Source organism: Gallinula chloropus (genome assembly GCF_964237585.1).
Source record: "Gallinula chloropus genome assembly, chromosome: 1".
Classification (NCBI taxonomy): domain Eukaryota; kingdom Metazoa; phylum Chordata; class Aves; order Gruiformes; family Rallidae; genus Gallinula; species Gallinula chloropus.
Window position 1 is genome coordinate 19,017,299 of NC_140085.1, and position 22,590 is coordinate 19,039,888.

General features: G+C 45.9%; 1 protein-coding gene across 1 annotated transcript in view; it reads right to left on the bottom strand.

Moving 5' to 3' along the window:
• CACNA1I (calcium voltage-gated channel subunit alpha1 I) overlaps window positions 1–22,590 on the bottom strand; it is a gene marked incomplete at both ends in the record, with an annotated part of 153,010 nt that overhangs the window by 51,499 nt on the left and 78,921 nt on the right. Inside the window, one exon of the mRNA XM_084279078.1 lies at window positions 16,366–16,463. Within this exon, the coding sequence (XP_084135204.1) occupies window positions 16,366–16,463 (98 nt within the window). The remainder of the gene's footprint in view (window positions 1–16,365; window positions 16,464–22,590) is intronic.

The window sequence follows — 22,590 nt, forward strand, 5'->3', positions numbered from 1 at the left end:
TCACACTCTCCCTTTCTCGTTTAATCTTTCCACCCCAACAGGACTGGAGCACACAGGTAGCAGGTACAGCCCAAAATTCTGTCAGCACTTGCCAGTGCAAATGTTTCCAAAATCCTCACACACACACCCCCTGTGATAACTTAATGAATTCCATCTGTAGTTTCATTTGTCCCTGGCTTTTCAGCTCACATGGCCAGAAGTAGGGGTAAGGATGGAGCTAATGAATTTTCCTCTGCTCTTCAGGGATGGAAAAAGTCTAGAAATCCTTTCGAGCATCACTGTATTGCCTTTACCCTGTGCACACCTCATGCAGTTGTCTCTCCTTGCCTCCATGGAGGTCCCTCCCCCGGAGGCCCAGGGAGTTCCTTCACTGAAGATGTTCCACATAGGCCGGCAAATAATTAGCTAATTAGGTATTTATAACCAGTTCATTACTTCAGATGGCAGTGGAAGGGGAAAGAGGAGGGGAAGATGAGATTAGGATTCTCTGACAGCCCTTTGAGGCACAAGTTAATCCCCCTTGTGTGCCCAGCATCAAGTAATTAGCCACACGAAGCTGTGCATTATGCTCTATCTCTATTCCTCGGGTGACTCACACTGTGAAGAGGGGAGGGAGGCAGTGTCTGTGGGGCATGAGCAAGCGTGGGGTGCACACACACTGAAGGGAGAAGGAGAAGGGACCCTGGTGTGGGGCACTGAACTGGGTTAGCTCAGGAGGGAATGTGTTGGGGACAGATGGGGGTGAGAGACCACAGTGATATTTGCATGTGGGAGTGGTATTTGCAGGTACATATTTGCATGTATAGGAAGGAGAAGATGTTTAAGGACAGCTACACAGGATCACAGAGAACAAGGAATGATGGCATTAGCTCTAAGGCCAGGCTGTGGCTAAGCCTTGCTCGCCTGACTGCCCGGTTGCACTGCTGGACAGTGGCAGTTTCTAGACTGTAACTCAGCAGTGCAAGGGGTACAGACCCAGCAGCTCATTGGGGGATCATGGACACGCCGTGAGTCACTGATAGGTCTCTGATCTGTCACCCCACAAAGCCCAACAGTAAAGCCACAGTGCCCTGTTGCCTGTCTCTGTGACATGCCAGGCTTTGGAGCAAGGCTTTGCACAGCACTGTGGCTTTAAGGCCGTGCACTCTCAGGGCAGTGTGGCATCTTCCCAGCATTAATGTTGCTTCAGAGTACAAGCTCAGCTCTTCCCATAGACTGTCCTGGTCAGTACCTAAGGGAGACCCAAGTGGCATGGGGAGCTATGCAGGCAGAGCTGCAAGAGGGGGTGATGTTTTTCAGAACAGCTGATACTATCTCCATCTCAGAGCAGGCATATTGGGAAGAATGAGGCTGCCATTACACTGAAACACAGAACAGATAGAACAGACAAGCCAGCAGAATTTTACAGACAACACAGTTGCTGAGTCAGAATTTACAAAACGTTTGTCCAACAGAAGACAAGTGACTTGCAAAATTTGCCTGATAGTACAGGATTGTACTGTTCACAGCTCCAGGATCATAGCACTTGCCCTCACATTAGGCCCTCTGGAGTACCTGGGACCATTGCCAAAGAACTGGGCAGGTGGCTGAGCACTCGCCATCTTTTCCACAGCACAAAGAATTTCAGCCTTGGTGGGTTCCAGTTCTAAATCCAAATGAAACCCAATTTTGATTTTTTAAAAATACCTCCCAGATGAACAGAATCAATCCTTCTCTGACCATCGACGCTGACTGTGGATATGAGATTGGGTCTTCCAAAAGCAACAACACTGAACCTGCGTCCATCCAAACATCAACTGAAATTCTCCTATGGGCCAACCACCTCTAAAATAAATCCATTGCTCGCTTTGTGCAAAGCATCATTTGCTTCCTTCCCCAAATCACAAAACAATTGCTCTGGGAAACCTTTTTTCACTAGAGGCACCAGTTTTCCACCAGAAAACCAAATGAACCTCCTCTGCCAAGTTAGTGGAGGTATTACTTTCATATGGATGAAAGGCATAGTGTAAATACAAGCTCGGTATTTCTGTTCTCTCTGTTGTTAGCCTCCCCTGCTGCCTGTGCTGCTGTGCCACCTACAACGGTCGTGACGGAGTCCCTGAGCCCAGTTCTCTGCACTGGCATTTTGACCGTCCCCCTTTTTGCACCTGTACAAACCCCCATGGGCACTTTGGGGAGAAGCCCTCATGGCCTCCCTGCCCCCTCCTGAGCTGGCAGCCTGTCCATGGCTGGGGATTTGCAGTCCCTGAACCAAGAAAAGAATGGGCTGATCTGGCAACCATGCCAGGGCATCTGCTGAAGGTCTCCAAGGAAAGACCCTCACTTCCAAGCATCTAAATTCTTTCACGAGAGGAGGAGATAAGCCCCACTCAGGCAGGACCCAGAGCAGTGTGCTTCAGGGTCTGTACAGCCTGACTAGGAGCAGAATGCAAACAGTCCCTAAATGCTCAAGCACTCATGAGGTGTTGGGGGGAAAAAGGGAGAAAGGCTGAAATGCCTACGGATGAAGGGTGACTGCAGACCCTGCTGACTGTGATGACAAGGTCTCTACAGCTGCTGCAGGCCAATGGAAATGGGCAGAAGGCAAGACTCTGAAGAACTGGGGCACGTCTCTTTTCCAAGGGACCTTCACTGGACAAGCCCCTGTCCACAGCAATACTGATGCATCTTTCACGACAGCTTCTCAAAGGTGTTAGAAAGACACTTTTTTGACAAAGTCCTGCTGTGGCCACCATCTTTGCCTGCCCCTCTGCCCCTTTACTTTTCTCTTGCTGTGCCTACATCTCTCTGCCTCTGCACTGCTCTGCAAGCGTATGTGTACATGTCTCCTGTCCTCCCTCCCCACTTTCCCGTTTGTCCTTTACCATTGGCAGAGCAGAAGCCTCACTGGCTCACAGCAAGGGAAGAATATAAAAGGGACAATGACCTTTTCTGAAGCAGCCTTTGAAAAGAGGAGACGTTCCCCAAGAAGAGAAAGAAAGAGGGGCTGGGCAGTCTGGAGGAAAAGCAGGGAGGGAGAGCATTGATGAAGCGACATTCAGCAACCAAACAGGCTCCCAGGACATCAAATATGAAAAGGTTTTCTCTTCAAGGGGAATAAAAGCTAGAAACATTAAATATTCATGAGTGCCAGGTGTGGGCTCTGAAAGGCCTTTTCTCTTCCCCACTTACCCTCATGAGGAGACCAGGGGAAAGGGGGAAGTGAAACTGCATGGGCTGTGGACATCCAAGGAAGGATTCTCATGAAATGATGCTCAGATAACAGTTCCCTGCTGCTCACCTGTGCCCTTGGAGAAGGGGTGGGGAAGGGTCCTTGCTAAGACCTTGTAGGAAGGGATACTCCTGGGAGGGTATCCTGCAGAACCAAAGCCACAAGCACAACAGAAGATGTGTTGGAGCAGTGAGCACAGCAGTGGATGCCGGGGGGAGAAAGTACATCACAGGGATGAGAACTGTCGGGAGAGTGAGAGGGATGCCAAGGAGTGAGCTGTCAGAGGGAAGCACAGGGCCGAGAAAAGCCAAAACATAAAGCAAAGTCGCTGAACTCCTTCCTGGGTTTGGGCAGAGCAAGTCTTGCTCTGGCAGCATCCAGAGGCCCTTCCTGACAAACTCTGCAGACGCTACAGTGACTGTAGCTCCCTCCAGACACTTGCCATCAACCCTGATTAGCCTGACCGTCACAGCTAAGCAGACTCACCCGGCATGTGCCAGCCCTGGGGAAAGCATGGCAGTGGCGGTGAGCAGCCGGGGCAAGGCTGAGGAGGAGGTGAGCTCTGGGCAGCCAAACCAGCCATGCAGTGCAGGTGTGCCCAGAGGCTTACAACCACCTCGCTCTTCTCCTGCTCAGCATCACTCTGTCACTTTGCCTTCTCTCCACCTGCCTCTTTCCAAGTATGTGGATCAGCAGCTGAGCTGATTCACTCCCAAGCACTAATCACCACATGATCTGAACAGAGAACTGGCTCAGGAAAGGGTAGAAACTCTATTCTTTCTGGTTTCCTTTATCTCACCCACCTCTGAGGCTTTTGAGTCCTCCCCAGCTCTACAGTGAAGGACAAAGCTGATGCATGTGGAGTCAAAAAGAGAGAGAGGTTTAAGGCAACCACTCCCTTGCTTAGAGTAAACCAGATGGGAGACAACATAATTCTCAGCACCTATCTTATCTGCATCACGGGCCAAGCCACCAATTGTCATTTTAACTGGAGCAAAAGCAAATCTCTTCCCCATCAGCATTTGTGACTGTAGCTGGCAGGACATTTTGCCGAGTCCAGAGACTGAGGCATCATCCTGTCCCTCAGCCAGGTTGCTTGTCCAAGCGTGCCTTCTTTCCTTCCTCCCCTGCCCCCGGACGCAGGGCAGCTCACCCAGCTAGCACAGGGCTGGCAGGATTTTCCTGTGCATGTTTCTTTATGGGAATTTTCAGAACTGAGGAGCCATTCCAGCAGATAGATGCTATTTGTTCAGTGAGCACACGGGGAGAGCTGCAGCTTTTTTTTTTTAGTGACCAAGCCCCGTAGTTAAAATAATCTCCTTTTGTGTGAACAGTGCAAGCTGGTGCTCCAACTCAAAGCCCTCCACACCAGATCTCCTGCTGATCCAAGGTTTAGCTGTCATTTCACACGTTGCATTAATTTACATTAGCTAAAACATGGGGCCAAATTACTGCAAAGAGAAACCAATCAGCTGCATGTGCAACACTAGATGCACTGCCAAGTTCATCATTGCTGTAAACCACAGCTTCCTTCCCGCCCAGATCTTTTATGCTTTGCTGCATTCCTCCTAACTGATGTCTCTCCAGCAAACGTATGTAAGCAAGAGGACATCAGTTGGAACAGTCGGTGTGCAGCTCCAGATGCCTTCTCCTCAAGCTGAAAGCCAGCCTCATTCACACTGCAGACCATCGCCCCTTGCTTTGTACCAATGCAAGAGAAAGCATGTCCAGATGGCTGGCCTGACCCAGATTAAATGAACCCTATGGAAAAACAGGTCCAGCTGACAGTACTTGGTAGTGAGAGCTCTTAAGACAGTTATGCTACCAAGGAAAACCTGCCCCAGACACAGATGTGTAACAATGGCTTCATTCACAGGCAACCAAAGTCTTTTCACTGATCTCACTGTCAGGTTCCCAAAGCATTTGTACAGGTGTTTTGCACTTGCAGTTTGTCAGCATGATCTGTAGTTTAGAAGCATCACTCAGTTCCTCACCACGACCCCACTCTTGCTGACATGCAAAGCTTTCTGGTATCTCTGACTGGTTCAGACAAATCATCCCACTCAGCCTGTTGATGACCTAACCTCCAATTATCCACATCTTTGTCACTCCTCAGCTGGACTACAGACACAGAAAATATCAAATCATGACATTTCCAACACTTAGAAAGTTTCAGCAAGTACAAAAAGCTGTTGCTCATTTTCTCTTTAGCACAAGTACATCAAGCCTCACTTTGGTGCAGTGACTTCCCTTAGGATACTGAATCAAGTTCAAGCATTAAGTGTCCTCAGTCCTTACCTTCAAGTTCTCCTCAGCTTAAGTCCAAGGGAGCCAAAAAAGAGACTAAAGTTCCAGGAAAAAAACCCTGTTGGTCAGAGCTTCACTCTGCTGGGACGGCAGAGCTCTCCCAGAGTAGATTTAACATGTACTGAGTCAATAGGAAGAGCTCTCTCAAGCTTGCTCCAAGGCAATTCCCTCAGGAACCAGGGGCTAGCACATACCTCGTTGCTTTCCCCCCTGAGAGCAAGACATTGGATGCATCAGGTCAGGGCAACACAAGCATCAAAAAGAAGAGAAGAAAAAAAATACACCACTCGCAACAGCCTCCAACATGCACTCTACTAAAGCCACCACCAAAAAGAGAGTGCAAATGAGAACTGAGATGCACTGTTCTCCTTGGGAGTAAGTGAGAGCACAAATGCATGGGCCCTGCACAGCCACGATGCTCAGCACACGGACAGAGTGGCCTAGATGCCAGGGCTGAATCTCCATATTGTGGATCTCTCAGAGCTTTCTTTCCTACCTGCTCAAACGCCATACACACATCAAGGAAATAGACCCCCTCCTAATGAGACTTAGCATATAGAAGTGCCAGCAACCTTGAAAACTATGATTCCCTTTAAGGTGGTATACAGCAACAAGTCCCCTCGAGCCCTGGCCTGGCTCACACCACCAGTAGTCATTTGCCTCATTTCTTTGCTGGAGACCTCCAGTAAAGCCTACAGAGAAACAGGCCAAGCTTCCATCACAGGCTAATGAAGATTTCTTTATCAAGGATTTTTTTTTTTTTTTTAGAAAATATCAAAATGTCAACCTCCACCCAAAAAACCTTGAAGAATACTCAGATAAATGCACATCAAGGTCAGCGAAAATAATCTTCTCACCAGATCATAAATAATGTAAAAATTATTGGGAAGGCAAAGAGTCAGACTCCAGTCTCCCCCTCCAAGCCTTTCACAGAAGGCAGGAGGCATAAACAGACCCTGCAGAATCAAATCAATCCCAAGTTCTCATGTTCCACAGCTTTGTTAAAGGTGCACAAGACCCAGCACACAAAATAGTTCCTCCCTGATGGGCTGAAGCCTCACCCCACGAGTCCCACAGAGATACCTGAAGCCACAGCCCTGCCAGGTGGAGCTGCCATGTATTTTGAAGAAGCAAGTCCAGAGGTGAGGCCTCTGAATTGCAGGCATGACCCCAGGGTTACAGTAGCCTCAAGAACAAGGGCAAAATTCAGAGCATTTACCCTGTAACCTAAATGCTGACATTCCTGGAAAAAGAGGGGTCTCAGCACATGCTTTTCTGTGATCCAAACAGAAGATGACACCTCAGCTCTGCAGCAGGCTGCATCCTACTAGGGATGCTCTGAGCAACCTATTAGTGATGCTCTGAGCTGAGCTCAGGTCTGTAGATAGCAGTACAGAGCTCATCCACCACAGGCACTCACATCCAGCACACACCACCACAGCACAGTCAGTAGCCACGTAATCTGTGACATAAGCAGAAACAGATGCAGGCAAAAGTCTCAGTCAGGGCCTCCTTCGTCACTCTCCGGCCCATTAACCCTTGCAAGACTTGGGCTGTTAAGTAACCTTGTCTCAGAGAGTGATGCCAGGTGTCAGATTATTTCTTAGAGAGGTGTCTCTGGGGGATTTCTGTCATTTTGTTCTTCTTCTAATACTGAACATCTAATAAGCAACACCTACTACCACCTGCTACTGTTGTTCATTCACTGATCATCTCAATTTTTCTCCATTTATCACTGCAGTGATGACTGCATTTGCTTTCAGTAAAAACTCTATTAAAAACATACAGTACCACCTTTTCTTTTAGACTTGGAGGGGTCACCTAACACCAGAGACAGAAAGTAACTCCAGTGCCATAGCTGCGAGCCTCTTGCCTCAGTTCTACACATACCCTTAAGTTCTTTACACATCTCTAGTGCTGTGTAAGTAGAACAGAATAATGCAAAATATTATGCAAAACGGTGTTAATGCAACTTCTGGTTAAGATTTAAGTGAGCTAATTTCCTCTTGCTGTCATTAGCATGAATCATGTTTCTTTCCACTGCAGGCAGTGACGTGACATTAGGTGAAACGTGTGTGAAGAGGAGAATCGGGCCCGAAATACACAAAGATTGAGAAATTTAAGGTTATGGTTGTAAATTGCCCTGCCCACACACACGAAGTGTAATTTGCATTAGTGTAATATGACATTATCTTTCACCCCATAATACACTGTCATTATTGCTCACATTTCCATGGTATCCATTGCTTGATAGGTCCCACGGGACAGATTTTGCAAAATAGCTCATCTCCCATTTAGGCAGCAAACTACGTGGCTGGGCTTTCGAGAGAGCTGTGTACACTGGAGGCTGAGCTTGTTTGAACAGGCAGCAAAATTGTCACAATGAGAACTGTGAGGTGCTGAGCATTTTTTGAATTCTGGCTGCACAGGTTCCTTGAGAGGAGAAGGGAAAATAAAAGATTCCAGAAAAAGGCTCTTTATGACTGGTTTTGTGGTTTGGGTTTGGTTTTTTTTTTCCAGGCTTGCTTTGTTTTGAATAACACAAACTCCAAAGTGCTGTTGCTAACTCTTATGATTTTTTTACTGGAAGTCTTGGGATGTGTGGCATAAACCTTCAGGTGTGAAATCTTTCCATGACTTGACTATCTCAGATCACAGTAAAAAAAAAAAAAAATAAAGTTTCTCTTCCTCACTACTATGAGGGGAAAAACCCCTATGAGATCTGAGTCACAGGTCTAAAGGGCTAAAAGCCACAGGAAAAATAATAATCTGTGATTTTTTTCTTTTTCAAACCTCATGGTTTTAATCTACCTGACAACCTACAAGAACACAGTTTGCAACTTTTGAATACTGATTCAAAGAAGGAGAGATTACTTTCTCTCATGATCCAGGACTGAAAAAAAAAAGGAAGTAAAGCATGGTACTAAACAAGGCATTAACAGATCTACATTTCCTGCACTTCAGTGTTCCCCAGGTCCCCGCCATGATACTACACTAAGGGATGTAATTTTCATTTTGTTTGGTTCCTTTCTCCCAAATTTACTTTGATTATCCATTTAAACACGTGGTAACATATTGTACACTGTGGAATGCACATGAAAAACAGCACGGAGATCAGACAAGTAAATAAAATAGGACCCTGTCTTCTAATTGAAGACTTCCTCCAGCACTACAAGATGTGAGTCTGTTACAGTCTGTTACAGTCAATACTAGTCCTTGCCCTTGTTTTTGTTTTTATTTCCTTCTCTCCCTCTCTTTCTCTGCATTATCATACACACAGAGGTGCATCACACCTTCACATGCTGTGCCCAGCAAACCCTGCCACTCGCCTCCTGTATGCATCTCCTTTGAGCCTCACTCCTCCTCTACTCTCCTCTCCATCAACCCTCATGCTGCTTCAGTCCCCCTTGAGCTGTTTCCCTATATCCTGAACAAAGCTGTCAGATCTGGGGCTCGACTGACTTGATAAAGAGCTGCACATACAGTAAAGTGCATCTTCAAGTTACATTTCCATCTCTGATCTGCCCCTCTCTCTAAGGAAAAGCATCCTTTAATAGCCTGCTCTGGGCATAAATCACGTTGGTCTCTCCAGTGCTTCACTCCACTTGGCTAGAAGATTGTGTGGGAAGTGGGGATACAGACTGAATTTCACCCCATTGGTCAAGTCCCTCCCCAGATCCCCATCGGCTTTTCTGCATACTTTCCTGCCTGGGACAGAGCCTGCTTTGTCTCTGAATGGATTTGAGTCACACAGCCTGACTAGGACATGAAAGGGGCTCTTTAACCTCTTACCTTTTATGTATGGATGCTGTAAGAGAACATCACCCTAGTCTCTGTACCACCCTGCTCAGGACTGTGCCTGTGTGTGGATAAATCTCTGTGTGCGGATAAATCTCTGTGTGCACACATTTGCACGTGGCTGTAAGTATGGTTTGCATGTCACTGAGACATGATAATATTTGCAGAGCAGCTTATAGGAAGAATAAGGGTGGGCTGAGTTTAAATATTTGGAAAACACAGTATCTGAGTTTCAGTTATTGCTTTACAAAATAAATCCATGAGGGGAAAAAAGTGTACTTCCAAACCAGTCAAATGGAAGAGTACATTTTTGAAAGTGAATCAACATTGGAAGAGGACAAGGAAGTGACAGTCCTGTCTGAGAAAGACTGAGGCATCTGAAGGAAAGATCCTGGGTGGGGCAAGAGGTCTGAGAAGAGGAATCTCGTAATCCCTTTGCATTTCCAACTGCTAGGGCAGTACTGTGCCCATCAAATGTGCTTGCTTTTTTGTCTGATCTAGCTGTAAATGAGACTGTTTTACAGCCTAATATATCTCAGTCAGAAGCTAATTTCACACACGCTCATCAGTGAAATTAGTTCTTCAAAAACACATTTAGAGAAGTAAATGTCATCAGTTTTCCCTCGTGCCAAGTGCAGGGTTCATAGCCAGACCACTCTGTCTTAGGCACTGTTACAGCACCAAATAGAGGTAGCTTGGTATGGAATACAGATTTAAGGCACCCAGTATAAACACAAAACATTTTGCTTTTCCCATTCCAAGGTTCAACTGTTTCAGACTATTTTTATATTGATGCTTTGGTCTACTGGGCTGAATTAAGAGTTAGGAGATGTGTGACATATTCCTGAGTCTGCTGATGACACTCGCTGGGTCTCACCCACCTGGTCCAAAACATGAAGGAAATTAAACTAACAAATCCTAGTTTACATCTCTCAGATCTGTAGAAGAAAAGGAGAAAAATCCAGTCTATTTGGACCCGTGGAGCTACTATAAAAACAGTAATTAATAAAGGAAAATGGAGTTAGACCAAAATTTTCTTACACAGCACTCTTACCGGTAAAAAAATACTATTTCATTGAAATGGAAATGCTTCAGTATCACAATAGCTACTGAAACATCATTTAAAAAAAAGAGGGACAACAGGAGAGGTGAGTATTTTTATAAAGTTAAAAAGTTCTATTTCAACACTTCCATAATGGCATGTTTGGGATTTTTTTTTGTTTTAAACTTCTTTGCCATAACAAAGCATAGGAAAAGAAGTCAAAACCCAGAATAAAACCACATTAAAATGGATGGGAAATACTTATTCTTGTTCTGAGAAAAAAACAAACTTAGAAAGAGCAGAACTTCCCACAGATCTGATTCTATTTTCTTCACAGCCAGTAATAAGAATATAATATTGTATTTCTAATGCTTATCCCTCCACATAAGTATTACTGTACTTACACACCAAGTATTAGCACATGTATACACTTTCTATTCAATAAAGTTGCTATGCAACACTCTGCAACAGACTACTTCACTTCCGTACAGTGTGCTCAGCTGAAGTAATCTGCTTCCACACGATGAATCAGTTACTAAATTGTAAGTGGAAAGTGGAAGACATCAAACACACTGCAAGGACTCTCCTTTGCATAAGACCACTGTGCAAAAAAGAATGAACTGAAGAAACATTTTCTGTTTTGTTGTAAAAAAAAAAAACAAAACCCACACATAATAAAAGAAGAGAAAGAAATTCAAATGATGAGAAACAACCACAGGCTCCCTGCTCAAAAGCAGGCAGAAATAAAACAAAACCAGCCTTCCCCCTCCAAACCTTGTTCCTTGCCACAAGTAGGGATGAAAGAGCTAGCAGAAACAGCAGCATTTCACCTAGCAACCTGCTGCACAGTTGCAAAAGTACAATAAAAACAAATGGATGTGGAATTTCACCCCAAGCCCAGGACACAGGCAAGCCCAGAGCAGAAAGCAACTACCTCTGACAGAGAGCTGGGGGTTTGGGATTTTATTTTTCTTTCCTCTTTACACTTGTTTGGTGACTTGCAGGGCTTGTCACACCATCTCACCACCTTGGAATTGAATCACATGGTAATAGGACCAGAACAATCTACAACGTTTTGCTTCATGCATTTTTCAGACAAAACCCGAAAAGGCAGCATTCCTGGGGCTGCAGTCAGGAGTGCAAAAGGTAAGCAGGAACACTAATAAAGGTATGATACATATTCCAAAACTTGGATGCCTCACATTTTCCCTAGTACATTTCAAAGATTTGCATGTGAATGAAGTAAAGATCAGGCTGGTCAGAGTCACAGACTTCATCCAGAAGTCAGATTCAAAATGGTTGGTAGCATATCCTGCTGAGAATAGTGAGAAATGCAATCCAATGCTGATGACCAGTGGCTAACGATCAGCTCTGACCCTGAAGCAAGAAGGTTTGAAATCTAAAAGTGTCTCCACGTGAGCTCTCTCATCCTTTGGACAATCCCATTTTAGCTATTTACATATTACTTGATTTGGGGCTGGAAGTACTTCCCATGGTCTTAAGTTTTACAGCCTAATTAAAACTGGCTGGAAAACTGCTTCTTTAATGAACTTTACATTCCCCATCTCTTGGTCATGCTGAATGTCCCTTTTGTCACATGTCATGATTCAGGTAGAGTTGATGCATCCTTTACGCTACAGATAAGCACAGCACACAGAACCACAGAACATTAGGAGTTCTAGTCATCTAGTCCAGCCCCCCCTGCCAGAGCAGGATCACCTACACGAAATCACACAGGAAAAATAAAGCTGGCACACACAAATAGCATTTGCCAGCTCCTTGTAGGATGTTATTTCAAAGCCTCACGAGTCTCACTGTAAGGAACCACTTTCAACAACATTAGGTATGAGTACAGGTAAGCAGAACTGAGACATAATCCAGTTTGGGCATTCAAACTTCAGCCTTGCCCCCACCAAAAATAGAAAATAAGTTTATTTAACTGGTGATACGTTTTCCTCTATCATGTTGCTACAGTTTCCTGAGAGTCATTCTGAATTTCCTCCCTTCCAGTTTTCTGGCATGGCTGCTTTTTTTTTTTTTCTTCCTCCAACTAGTGCAAAATTTCTCTCAACTTTCTTCAGAAATTTCTAGCTTCAGTATCTGGACTTTCCAAATGCTAGCTGATTATTAGAGCGTTACCATTCTTCGGGCTCTAAATAAACTGCCCAGACAGACCACTTCAGCACTCTTCCCCTCATGCAGTAATCACTCAGGTTCCGAATCACTTTGGCCTCCTGATAATAAACTGCCATTGCTGTGTCCGCACGGCCAGACTCCTCTGTGAAAAGCGGTCCCTATCACAGAATCAGACTGGTCTAGGTTGGAAGGGACCCCAAGGATCATAGAGCTCCAACCCCCCTGCCACAGGCAGGGCCACCAACCTCCAGGCCTGGATTTACACAAGGTTGCCCAGGCCCCATCCAACCTGGCCTTGAACACCTCCAGGAATGGGACATCCTCCACCTCTCTGGGCAGCTCATTCCAGCACCTCACCACTCTCTGTGTAAAGAACTTCCCCCTAACATCTGATCTAAACCTTCCCTCCTTTAGCTTTAATCAATTCTCCCTCGTCCTGCCATTATCTACCCTTTTAAAAAGCTGATTCCTCTCCTGTTTCTCTGCTCCCTTCAGGTACTGGAAGGCTGCAATGAGGTCTCTGCAGCCTTCTCTTCTCTAGGCTGAACAAGCCCAGCTCTCAGCCTCTCTTCATAGAGGAGGCTCTCTAATCATCTTTGTGGCCCTCCTCTGAACCCTCTCCAACAGTTCCACATCATTCTTGTTTTGGGGGCCCCAGATCTGGACACAGTACTCTAGATGGGGACTCACAAGGGCAGAGAGAGAGACACAATCCCCTTCCTGTCCCTGCTGGCCAACCCTCTTCTGATGGAGACAAGGATACCACTGGCTTTTTGAGCTGCAAGAGCACACTGCTGGCTCATGACAAGTTTCTCATGCACCAGAACCCCCAAGTCCTTCTCAGCAGGGCTACTCAGGTCCTTTTCCAGGTGCCCACATTGAAACTTTTGAGATGGTCACATTGTCGTCCCACCACAGCCTCCTGAGCACAGCCAAATATCTGCCTTTGGGATTAACCCCTTTGCCCTCCCTAAATATGTCCTGCTGCCACCAAGAACTCAATCTCCCTCTACCTCCTGCTGTGTTACTTCCCACTTTCTTTGCTAGCACCTGCAACTCTTCCGGCTTAGCATCGTCAGTACATCTCACTAATAGACTTTTCTCTTGCTTCAGATCAGTAATGAAGAACTTTAAAAACACATTAAAAAAAGATTTGTGGCCAAAGGTCCCATTAATTATGTTTGCTGTACCCCACTAGACACCTTCTTCCAACACAGCTCATTCCTATTTATCACAAGCCTTTGTTCACAGCCTGTTCTTGCATTGCAGCCCTCAACTCAGTGCTTCCTCTCCTAGGGAATAGGTTTTCTTTTTTTTTTTTTTTTTAATTAATGGCAGGATGTCTTTCTTCCAAAACGTTCTCTGCATATAACCACAGATTTATGTAGCAAGAAAGATACACAAAGTTTTAACCACAGAGTGGAAATTAAAACAGCATCAATTTTATACAAGTAGTGTTTTATACTGATAAAAAGAGCAGATAGACAGCATCACGGTCAGGACAGTCGGGGGAAATTCAATGGTCTGTGGTCTGCAAAGGTCAGGTGAGATGATAGTGTCTCTGGTGCCTTCACATGGACTGAATGGGTCCCTGGTGGGCCAGTTCTGATGTCACTCAGACTGGTCCTCCTGAGGCAACTCCTGATGGAAGGGGTGGGGGAGGGAGGTGAGAGTGGTGGTGGTGGGAGGGCAGGGGCAACTCTGGCTGTTGCAGCTGAAAAATAGGAATAAAAAGGTCTCAGATTTTTGTCAGTCAAGTTTTGCTCCTGACCGTCTGTTTACAGTTAATGGGGCCTATATCTGCAGGAGACAATTGGATGTCATTCAACATGTTCCCACTCATCACTAAGATGAAGTCTACCCTGGTAACAGTGATCAGCCTCAAAGTGTTCTTTGACCACAGACTCACAGGTGTCCCTATGAAGGCAGGAGAAAAGAGCTGCGTAATATGAGGATGCTACAGTCCTCATGCAGCTGGCCTTACACCTCATCAAAGGGACAAGTTTGCTATCCACAACCTCCAGGTGACCTCCTTTTCCAGAAGAGATGCTCTCCACCCCATGACAGTGCATGCCCACAGCCAGGACCATGGCTGGCTCCCAGCCCTCTCCTCTCTGGAAAAAGGGGATGGAGGCATACTGGGAAAGTTGTTCTGATGAGAGCCAATAGCCAAAACCTATTCTTGGCTCCCATCTTTACCACCCTGTAACTGACAGTTATGTGCCTGGGTCTGCGCTCTGTGTCCAAACCAGCTGCTCCTCGACCTGGCACCCTCCCGCACACCGGGCACAAGGGACTGTGCCTCGATCCCTCCATCACACCTTTCAACACCCCCTGTCCCTGGCTATTGCCAGAGATAAAAATACACCCAGGAAGAGAGACAAGACCTCTTTCTAAAAGGGCTTTGCATGGAGCCAGAGACCCTGTAAATTCACTACAGCACATTGAAGAAATAGGTGGCATCATGAAAATGACTTTGGTAGAAGGAAAAATATATGATGCGAAATAGGAGATTAACTGTGCAAGCTTCCTTAGATCTGGAAAACAAAAAGAAGCCAGTGATCTTGAGAAGGATTAGGAGAGCTCTGGCACGGCCTTAGCCACTGCAGACAGACTGATTAGGGAGATTATGGAGAAGCGCAAAGAGACTTCCTGTCATTCCACAAGACAGAAAAACTTGTGGAAGAAATGCCTGAAATCTCACAGGTCTGTGTGTGGCAGTTACTACCTTTGCAGAAGGGATAGCCAAAAACATTGGTGTGACACCGTGGACCAAGTTCAGTGCACTTGCAATATCGCAACCCCAACAGTATACAACCAGCCTGACAGTTCACTTCCATCCATGGGATACAACCACCATGAAGCCTGAGCCACTTCCATAGATGTTTCCTGGAGTTAAACAGTAATGGCAACACCTAACCTACTTGCTCCAGGGTTGCAGGAAGAACACTGCCGACTTGACTAAAAAGAAGAGACACAGAAGGGAAGAAACAGTTCAGCACCAATAAAAGCTGCAAAGCACAGCAAAGAGGACAGTCTTGTTCTCATCCTCTGGGAAGAAAGGAGGTGATGGTTGTGGAGGGACCACCAGCGCAGGGCATGTGGGAGCAGCATGTGCACATGCCACATGCCCAGGGCTGTGGCTCACATCTCAGGGCTGCAGCACCTCTCTGGTTTGTATGCAGACCCGAGCTGGGGAACGTGTCTCAGACCTGAACAGCACCGGCAAGCAGCGGTTTGGCTGCTGACACATCCAGGCTCACGCATGTCCCCGGCAGCCCTAAGCCCAGCAGTGCTCAGCCTGGCTCATACACACGCGCCAGCTCGCAGCAGGGGTAGCCAGCACAAAAGAGGGAGTACAAAGCACAGGGTGAGGAGGAGAAATAAAATGGCCAGTGCGACACGCCCCTAAGCTGTAATGGCGTGAACATTTTTCAGATGAGAGGATCTGGAAGAGTGTGTGAAAGCCTGAGCAAACCGATTCTTCCTGCTTCCGCCAGCTCGCCCCTCTTCAGACCTCACACACATTCCTTTTTGAGACTGCAGATATTATCAAACCTGTGACAACAATGAGAGCAATAGAAAAAATGCCTTTCTGTTACTGCACATTGTTAGGCTTCAGCTCCTGAACTGTCAGTATGGCCCTGCATGAGGGATAGCAAGGGCAGATATGCTGGGAGACTGTAGCTTTCTGCCCATCCAACGACACCTCTTGACCCCATGATAGGGAAAAGCCTGCACACACTGTGCAGCAGCTTCCACACGGTTTGTACCTGAACCCTGCCTGGAAACCACCACCAGAAATATCCTGACTGATCACATATTCCCTGCAACCCAAGCTAAGGAGGCATGAGAGGGAAGTATGACTTACTGGGTACACGGTTGATAGCTTTCAGGGGTCTCAGGACACGGACGGTACGGATTGCAGACAAGTTAATGTTCTGGAGATCCAGGGAGTACTCCACCATCCTGCAGAAAGGGGGAGAGAGAGAAAGAAAGTTTAGAAGAATCCAGAATCTTGGCTGAGTCACAGAGCTGTCATTTCATTGAAGGGTTTCTGGAAGTCATGGGAATGAATCCTGAGTCTTTATGAGCAAAGCTGAAGCTTCTAAGGAGCAGGACTGGAGCCTCTTGCCCCCCTGTGCAGAAAACACAGCCTGCCCATGGGACAGCAGCAAGGCAGTGAGTGGTGAGAGCACTCTGGGAGGATGCAAGCCTGGAGCTGAGATAACACTTACCTGCTGTGACCATCAGGAGGGAAAGGAGCTGCAAGAAGCTGCCCCAACAAGGAGCATGTGCTTCCGGCAAGGGCATGCATGCAGGGTAGACATTTCCCATGAGGTCCAGAGGAGGGAGATGCACAGCAGGTTCTGTTGAGCATAACCTGCAGCACCACGGGGTGCTCCCCATGTAACACCCCACCCTGCAGTGGAGGATGCTGTCCCTGGAGGTGGCTTCGGCTAACCTGTTTTCCCTCACACAAAAGCAAACTCTACTTTAAGTAGTAAATGCCTTGGCTAGGTAGGAAGGGATTCTCCCACAGCTGTGAATACCTCTTTTTTGATACCAGCCAAAAGGGGAAAAATGTAATTTTAGGATATATGCTAGACCTTAGCTCTCCTAACCCAGCAGCATGATCCCTAAATAACCTCGAAACGCAAATAGCTATGACTAACACACTGGCTTTGAGGCAGAAGCAGCAGGTGCAGGTGTAAAAATGTGACCTGAGTCAGCATTCTTTACCCCAGTGCTCCCTTCCCAGCCCAGTATGGCAAATGTCCAGCAACTTCCCTGCCTCTTGGAAAGCACGGCGAGAAACTGGATCATACTAGCCATTCACCCTGGCCAGCAATTTCCACATGAAGATCTCAAAGCATTTTGCATGCTTTAGTAAAGCTAGGTGCATGAGGCCTCTGGGCAGACACCAACAGCTTCCCTAGGTTGATCCTGATGTGCAGAGGGGATCAATAAAGTGATATAGTTGGCAGGTGAAACAGCAGCAGTCAGGACAGGAACTGTTTCTCCTGAGTCTCAGATGCATATAATGAAGGTACAAAAAGGTCCCTTTTCCTTGGCCTTCCAACATATTCAAGAGAGGGAGGGGAGAGGGGACACAGACTGTTGTTACTACGACCCTTCTCAAACCAAAAACATCACAATTTATACAGAGACCCACAAGTCAATAGTCCAGTATCTTAAAGTGCACCTAACTCCCTCTGCCCAGGGGAATATGAGGAGGGAATCACAGAGCTCAAGTGAGATGTTGAGAGGGAAATGGACTACAGCCAGTCTGTAAGAAATACCAGGGAGAGGACTCAAGTGAAACTTGAGTGAAATGGACTGATCCTTCTATTGATCACCCTCTTGACTCAAAAGGACCTTGAAGAGCAAATGTCTAGCTAACTATCTACACCTTTCACAAAAGGGACTTGTCAGAGTGATAGATTTTCAAACACAATGGGGTAAACCTGTCGAAGTGTTGTGATTATTCTCTCTCATGCTCTCTTTCTTTCTCTCCCTCGTTCCTTTCACTCTGTTCTCTCATGCACTTTTAGGGTAATTGCATGAAATAATTCTTCCTCTGAAATGCAGTGGCATTCATTTACCTCCCTAGAGCTGTCAGTTCCACATACACCAAGTGCAAAAGAAGAGAGAAGGGATTTCATGCAGATAATCAAGATATTCACACCCCCAAATAATGCAACAACAACAAAAACAACCCATCCCTGACCTCAAACCAAGCTTAGATAGCCTACAGAAAGTATTAGTGGTATACAGAGGCTTAGGATCCAGTTGGATGTAACTGGGAATTCTGCATAAAGGAGAAAAAACACACACTAATGCAAATGCAGAGCCACAGGGCATCATGCAAGAGATGTAATTGCACGGTGCAGATAAACACAGCACAAAGACCTTTGAGTAAGTGCTGAGCAACCTTGCTCCAAAAGCATAACGCAAAATTGTCTCATCAGTGCATTGTTTCTCCAGAACTGGACAAACGTGCTGAAACTTTGGACCTACAGACAAAGCAGTGAATAGACACGGTTGTATTACTCCCAGGATGTCGGATAACATCTCTTCACTGCACAACCTGATGCATAGATGCAGCTTCATGACTGAAGGAGACATGAAAACCCTGCAATTTGTTACAGGAGGTAGGCATATGCATAGAAAAAAGAATGTCTCCAAGCTTGGTGGAGTCCCACAGAACATCCTTTCTTCTCGTATCCTACAAAAACACATGCCTGAAAGCACTGCGTTGAGGTCAGACCCCTGAGGGCAAAAGCTATTTGTGAGCAGCAGCAGAATAACCTGAAACACACTCTGCCAGATGCCAAATAAGCCAATAGCCCCAAAATACATCTAATTTCAAGTAGTGGTCTTTTCTGAACAGCAAGTAACCAAGTGAGAAGTCCTGAAGAACACCACAACCCTCACAGAACCTGAGAGCAGGGGCAGGGCCAAGAGGTAGGGCTGAGATGAAATGAGTGGGCAGGTAACATCTTCTCTTAGATTTAACCATGCAAAATTAACTTAATAGAATCTCCATTTACAAACCATTTGAGTTTTGCCCTCTTGTAGCTACAGCCATGTTGCTGCCATTCAATGGTAATCACCTTCACCATATACACATTGCTGCCTTCTCCTAGGTAGGATGAGCTTCCCACTTGTATGGCACAGCCCACATCTTGATGGAAAAGTAATAATCAAAGCAGCAAGTACAGGTCCTTTTGGAGCAAGACCATAGCTGCAGCTGTACGGTTCCTACAGCCAGTGAGTCAATCTTCTGCAGTCCTCAGTGGCTACAGATTACATGCCAGTGCTGAGATTATTTCCCAGTCTAGCCAGGAAAGAATCATTCTGCCCATGGAAACAGCAGGCTTTTCCCAAACAGGTCAGAGAAGAGCAACTGTTAAATTTTCAGAGAGCTACTTCTAACAAAAACGAGTTCAGCCCGAGCAGACCCCAGGGCTTCCGCTCGCTTAGCGGATCCCCTCTGCCTACAGTTCTTCCCGAGGCTTCCTGGTCTTGGCTGTAATAACGGTGACACATCCAGGATGCTTAAATCTTCACAGATAGGTTATACCTATTGTAGTCACATAAATCATATCCAAAACAACTGCAACACAATTCCAGTGCAATTTTGCATTAGGACTGCCTGTTCCCTCCTTTTTATTCCTGGTGATAGGCTTTAGCATCATCTTATGTTCATGCCTCTTGTTGGAGAAAAGTTGCTGATACCATGATGGACTGCAGATGATCAGGGTAAATGAAATTCCACCGACTAACAAAAAAAAAAAAGCTCTGAAAGAACCCAAACTCCAACATTTTCTGTGCAGGTAAAACCAGTGAAATGTGGCCTCTTTTCTTTAATGAAATGGGATCTCTAAGCAGGTCTTCTAGAGTCTCTGGGCATCTGCAGCATTTCAGGGACTGCCAGCCCAGCTGGTTTTGCTCTTATCTGTCTCCAGCCAGCCCTGCTCCCCATTGCCTACAAACCCTATAGATGTAACCCCTCTGTTACCTGAGGGGTACCTGATCTGTACCTGATCTCCTACTGCCATGTATGTGTAGAGGTGGTGACAGGTTGACAGAGAGCCAAAAGGGTATATCACAAAAAGTGATCTGACAGAAACTAGCAGGAGATTTACGTCAGGAAGTTCACACTTTCCCATGTCTGTCTCTGAAGTCCTTGGAATGGTGGATTAGGTGCATGGTGCTTATTTGGACTCCCAGACAGGCACTCAACCTTCAGTGCTCAAATTCTTATCATGCCAGCATCCCAGGGACTGTGTGTTTGCTGGATATTCACAAACCAAGAGCAGGGAGATGTTAAAGCTAGTACAAAATGGTTGCCACTTTATTATTACATTCCAGGAGTTTTCCAGTCTTCTTGCTCCTGTTCTGTAGCAATGCAGTGCCATGAGCAAGGGTAGTCCCCACAACCCGACTGCCCTTCATCTAGCTCTCCCTTATTTCTTGGTTGCTTTAAGCATGCCTTCTTTCTAAAAGCCTTCGTTTCTTTCAGGTTCAGGGACAGTCAGACAGAGCCTACAAAAGGAAGGGGAAAAAATTTAAAAGCTTGTACTGGTTGTGAACTGTCCTTTCCCCTTATTGTGATGGGGAGGGAGGAAGGCATCTCTCTGAGGAAAACAGCAGATCACTTCTGGCACCACTAAAGTATTTTGTGGCCTCTGGTGTGGGTGGGCGAGTGCAGGGGCAGGTTAGGAAGCTGGAACTATGCTAAATCAGAGAGAAGCTCCTGATCTGTGATGGAATTTGAGCACTGAGCTGTCAAGATAATTGAATTTATACAGTAATTCTTCTTCCCTCACCAGAGATTTTCTTTTTCAAAACTTTCCACATGAAACTCTTCTGGAAGGAGAGGGGATTGATGCGTGCACTGTCCTCACACTATACAGCTCAAGGTTGCTTCACAATAGGAACATGGGCATTGCATGTATGGGGTTCATCCTGCAGAAGCTGGTGGGATGCCTGGCATGGAACGCCTCTGCTCAATCCCTGCCTCCCTCCCCACTCTCAAGGTGCCCTACCTCCTCCCTACCCCTTCTCTTTACATCCTTCTGACTCATGCCCTTCTGCAACACCTCCACCTCTCATTTTAATCTTCCTCCTCAACTTCCAGTTTTTCTGTCAGCCCCTTACCTTTCCTTCATCTTTTCCCATTTTGCTTTACATCCTTCAATTCCATTCCCAATCTTTTCCCTCCTTTTCCATTTTCCTCTTTAAAGTGCCTGCTCTGGTGTACCTCTATCTCATACCAATCCACTGTTGTGGACAGCAAGCACACAGGGACAAGGGGGCACACAAACCACCAGCATCACAAAACCTTCACTACTCACATGGTCTCAACAGCAGCAGAAACGCTTCATCAGCTACTGCTTGGCACTTCTTTTGTATCTCTGCACCTGCAAGCTCTAGAGCAGGCTTGCCTCTGTCTTGGCACTCCCCACTTTTCTGAGTTTTACTGCTGCTGGAGAAGAGTGATGCTCATTGCCCAACAGCACAAGTGCTCAGCTAACATGGCTCTGTGCCAGGCACAGAGAGCAGACTGACCAGCAGGACAGAGGAATAAGAACTAGGACTATTTAAAATAGACATTGTGACAATATAAAAATTCATAAGGAGTCACAAAAATTCCGACTTTACATTATCTTGAGTTATACATACAGGAAGATACTCATGCAGTGGCTGGCTAGCAGCTTCCTCACAATTACATTCAATGAAATCCACAATTAAAACAGTTCAAACATTACTATTTACCTCTTCATACTTACATCTCCTTATACCCTTATTAAATACTTATTAGCTTTCCTAATCTTAGCTTCTGAACTTGTATTTGCTGAAAATTACTAGCCAAGAAATAATATTTAAAATGTATTTTGGAAGCATTCATAAAAAATACCAAGGCAGTATGTTTCTTATGACACAAAGCCAATATCTTTTTGTCAAATTCGAAGGCTGCCTAATTCCCTTTCTCTGATAGGGATTTTCAATTGAAATCTAATTAACTGCAGTCTAATCAATTCATATTTTTTGTCATATAAATTTGGGTTTGGCACAGAAGCCAGAATCTTCGTGGCTGTGAATTCATAGCTGTAGTTTCAGGCTTGCTATGAGTCTGTGCAAAGTGAAGCTTTTCCTGCCTGTGGACTTTACATTTGGTCTTTGCATCTATGAGCACACCTGGGGTCAACCAAGGCAGAAGATCTGTTACTCTCTGCTCCAAATTCCTTCTGCTTCTCGGCTGTGTCAGGACCTAAGCCCGACGTGTACCCGTACCATAACCAGATGTGATTCGACCAACAATTTCTGTGTACATGAATATGCCTTTTGTCCTCAGCACCTTCATTTGGCCATTAAATTCCACAAACTGCAATTTCTACTGCTTTAAAGATCTCAAACAGGGGTCATGGGGAAAATAAGACTAAGTCTGTCAGTTTCCTCATCCACATTTTTAATTCTGGTGTCAGCATCAAAAGTTGGAGCTCACATCTCCATCTCCCAAGGCATCCATCCACCTGATATGTGAGCCCTGTGTGAGCCATCCCAGAGCTCAAATCTCCACCTGCTG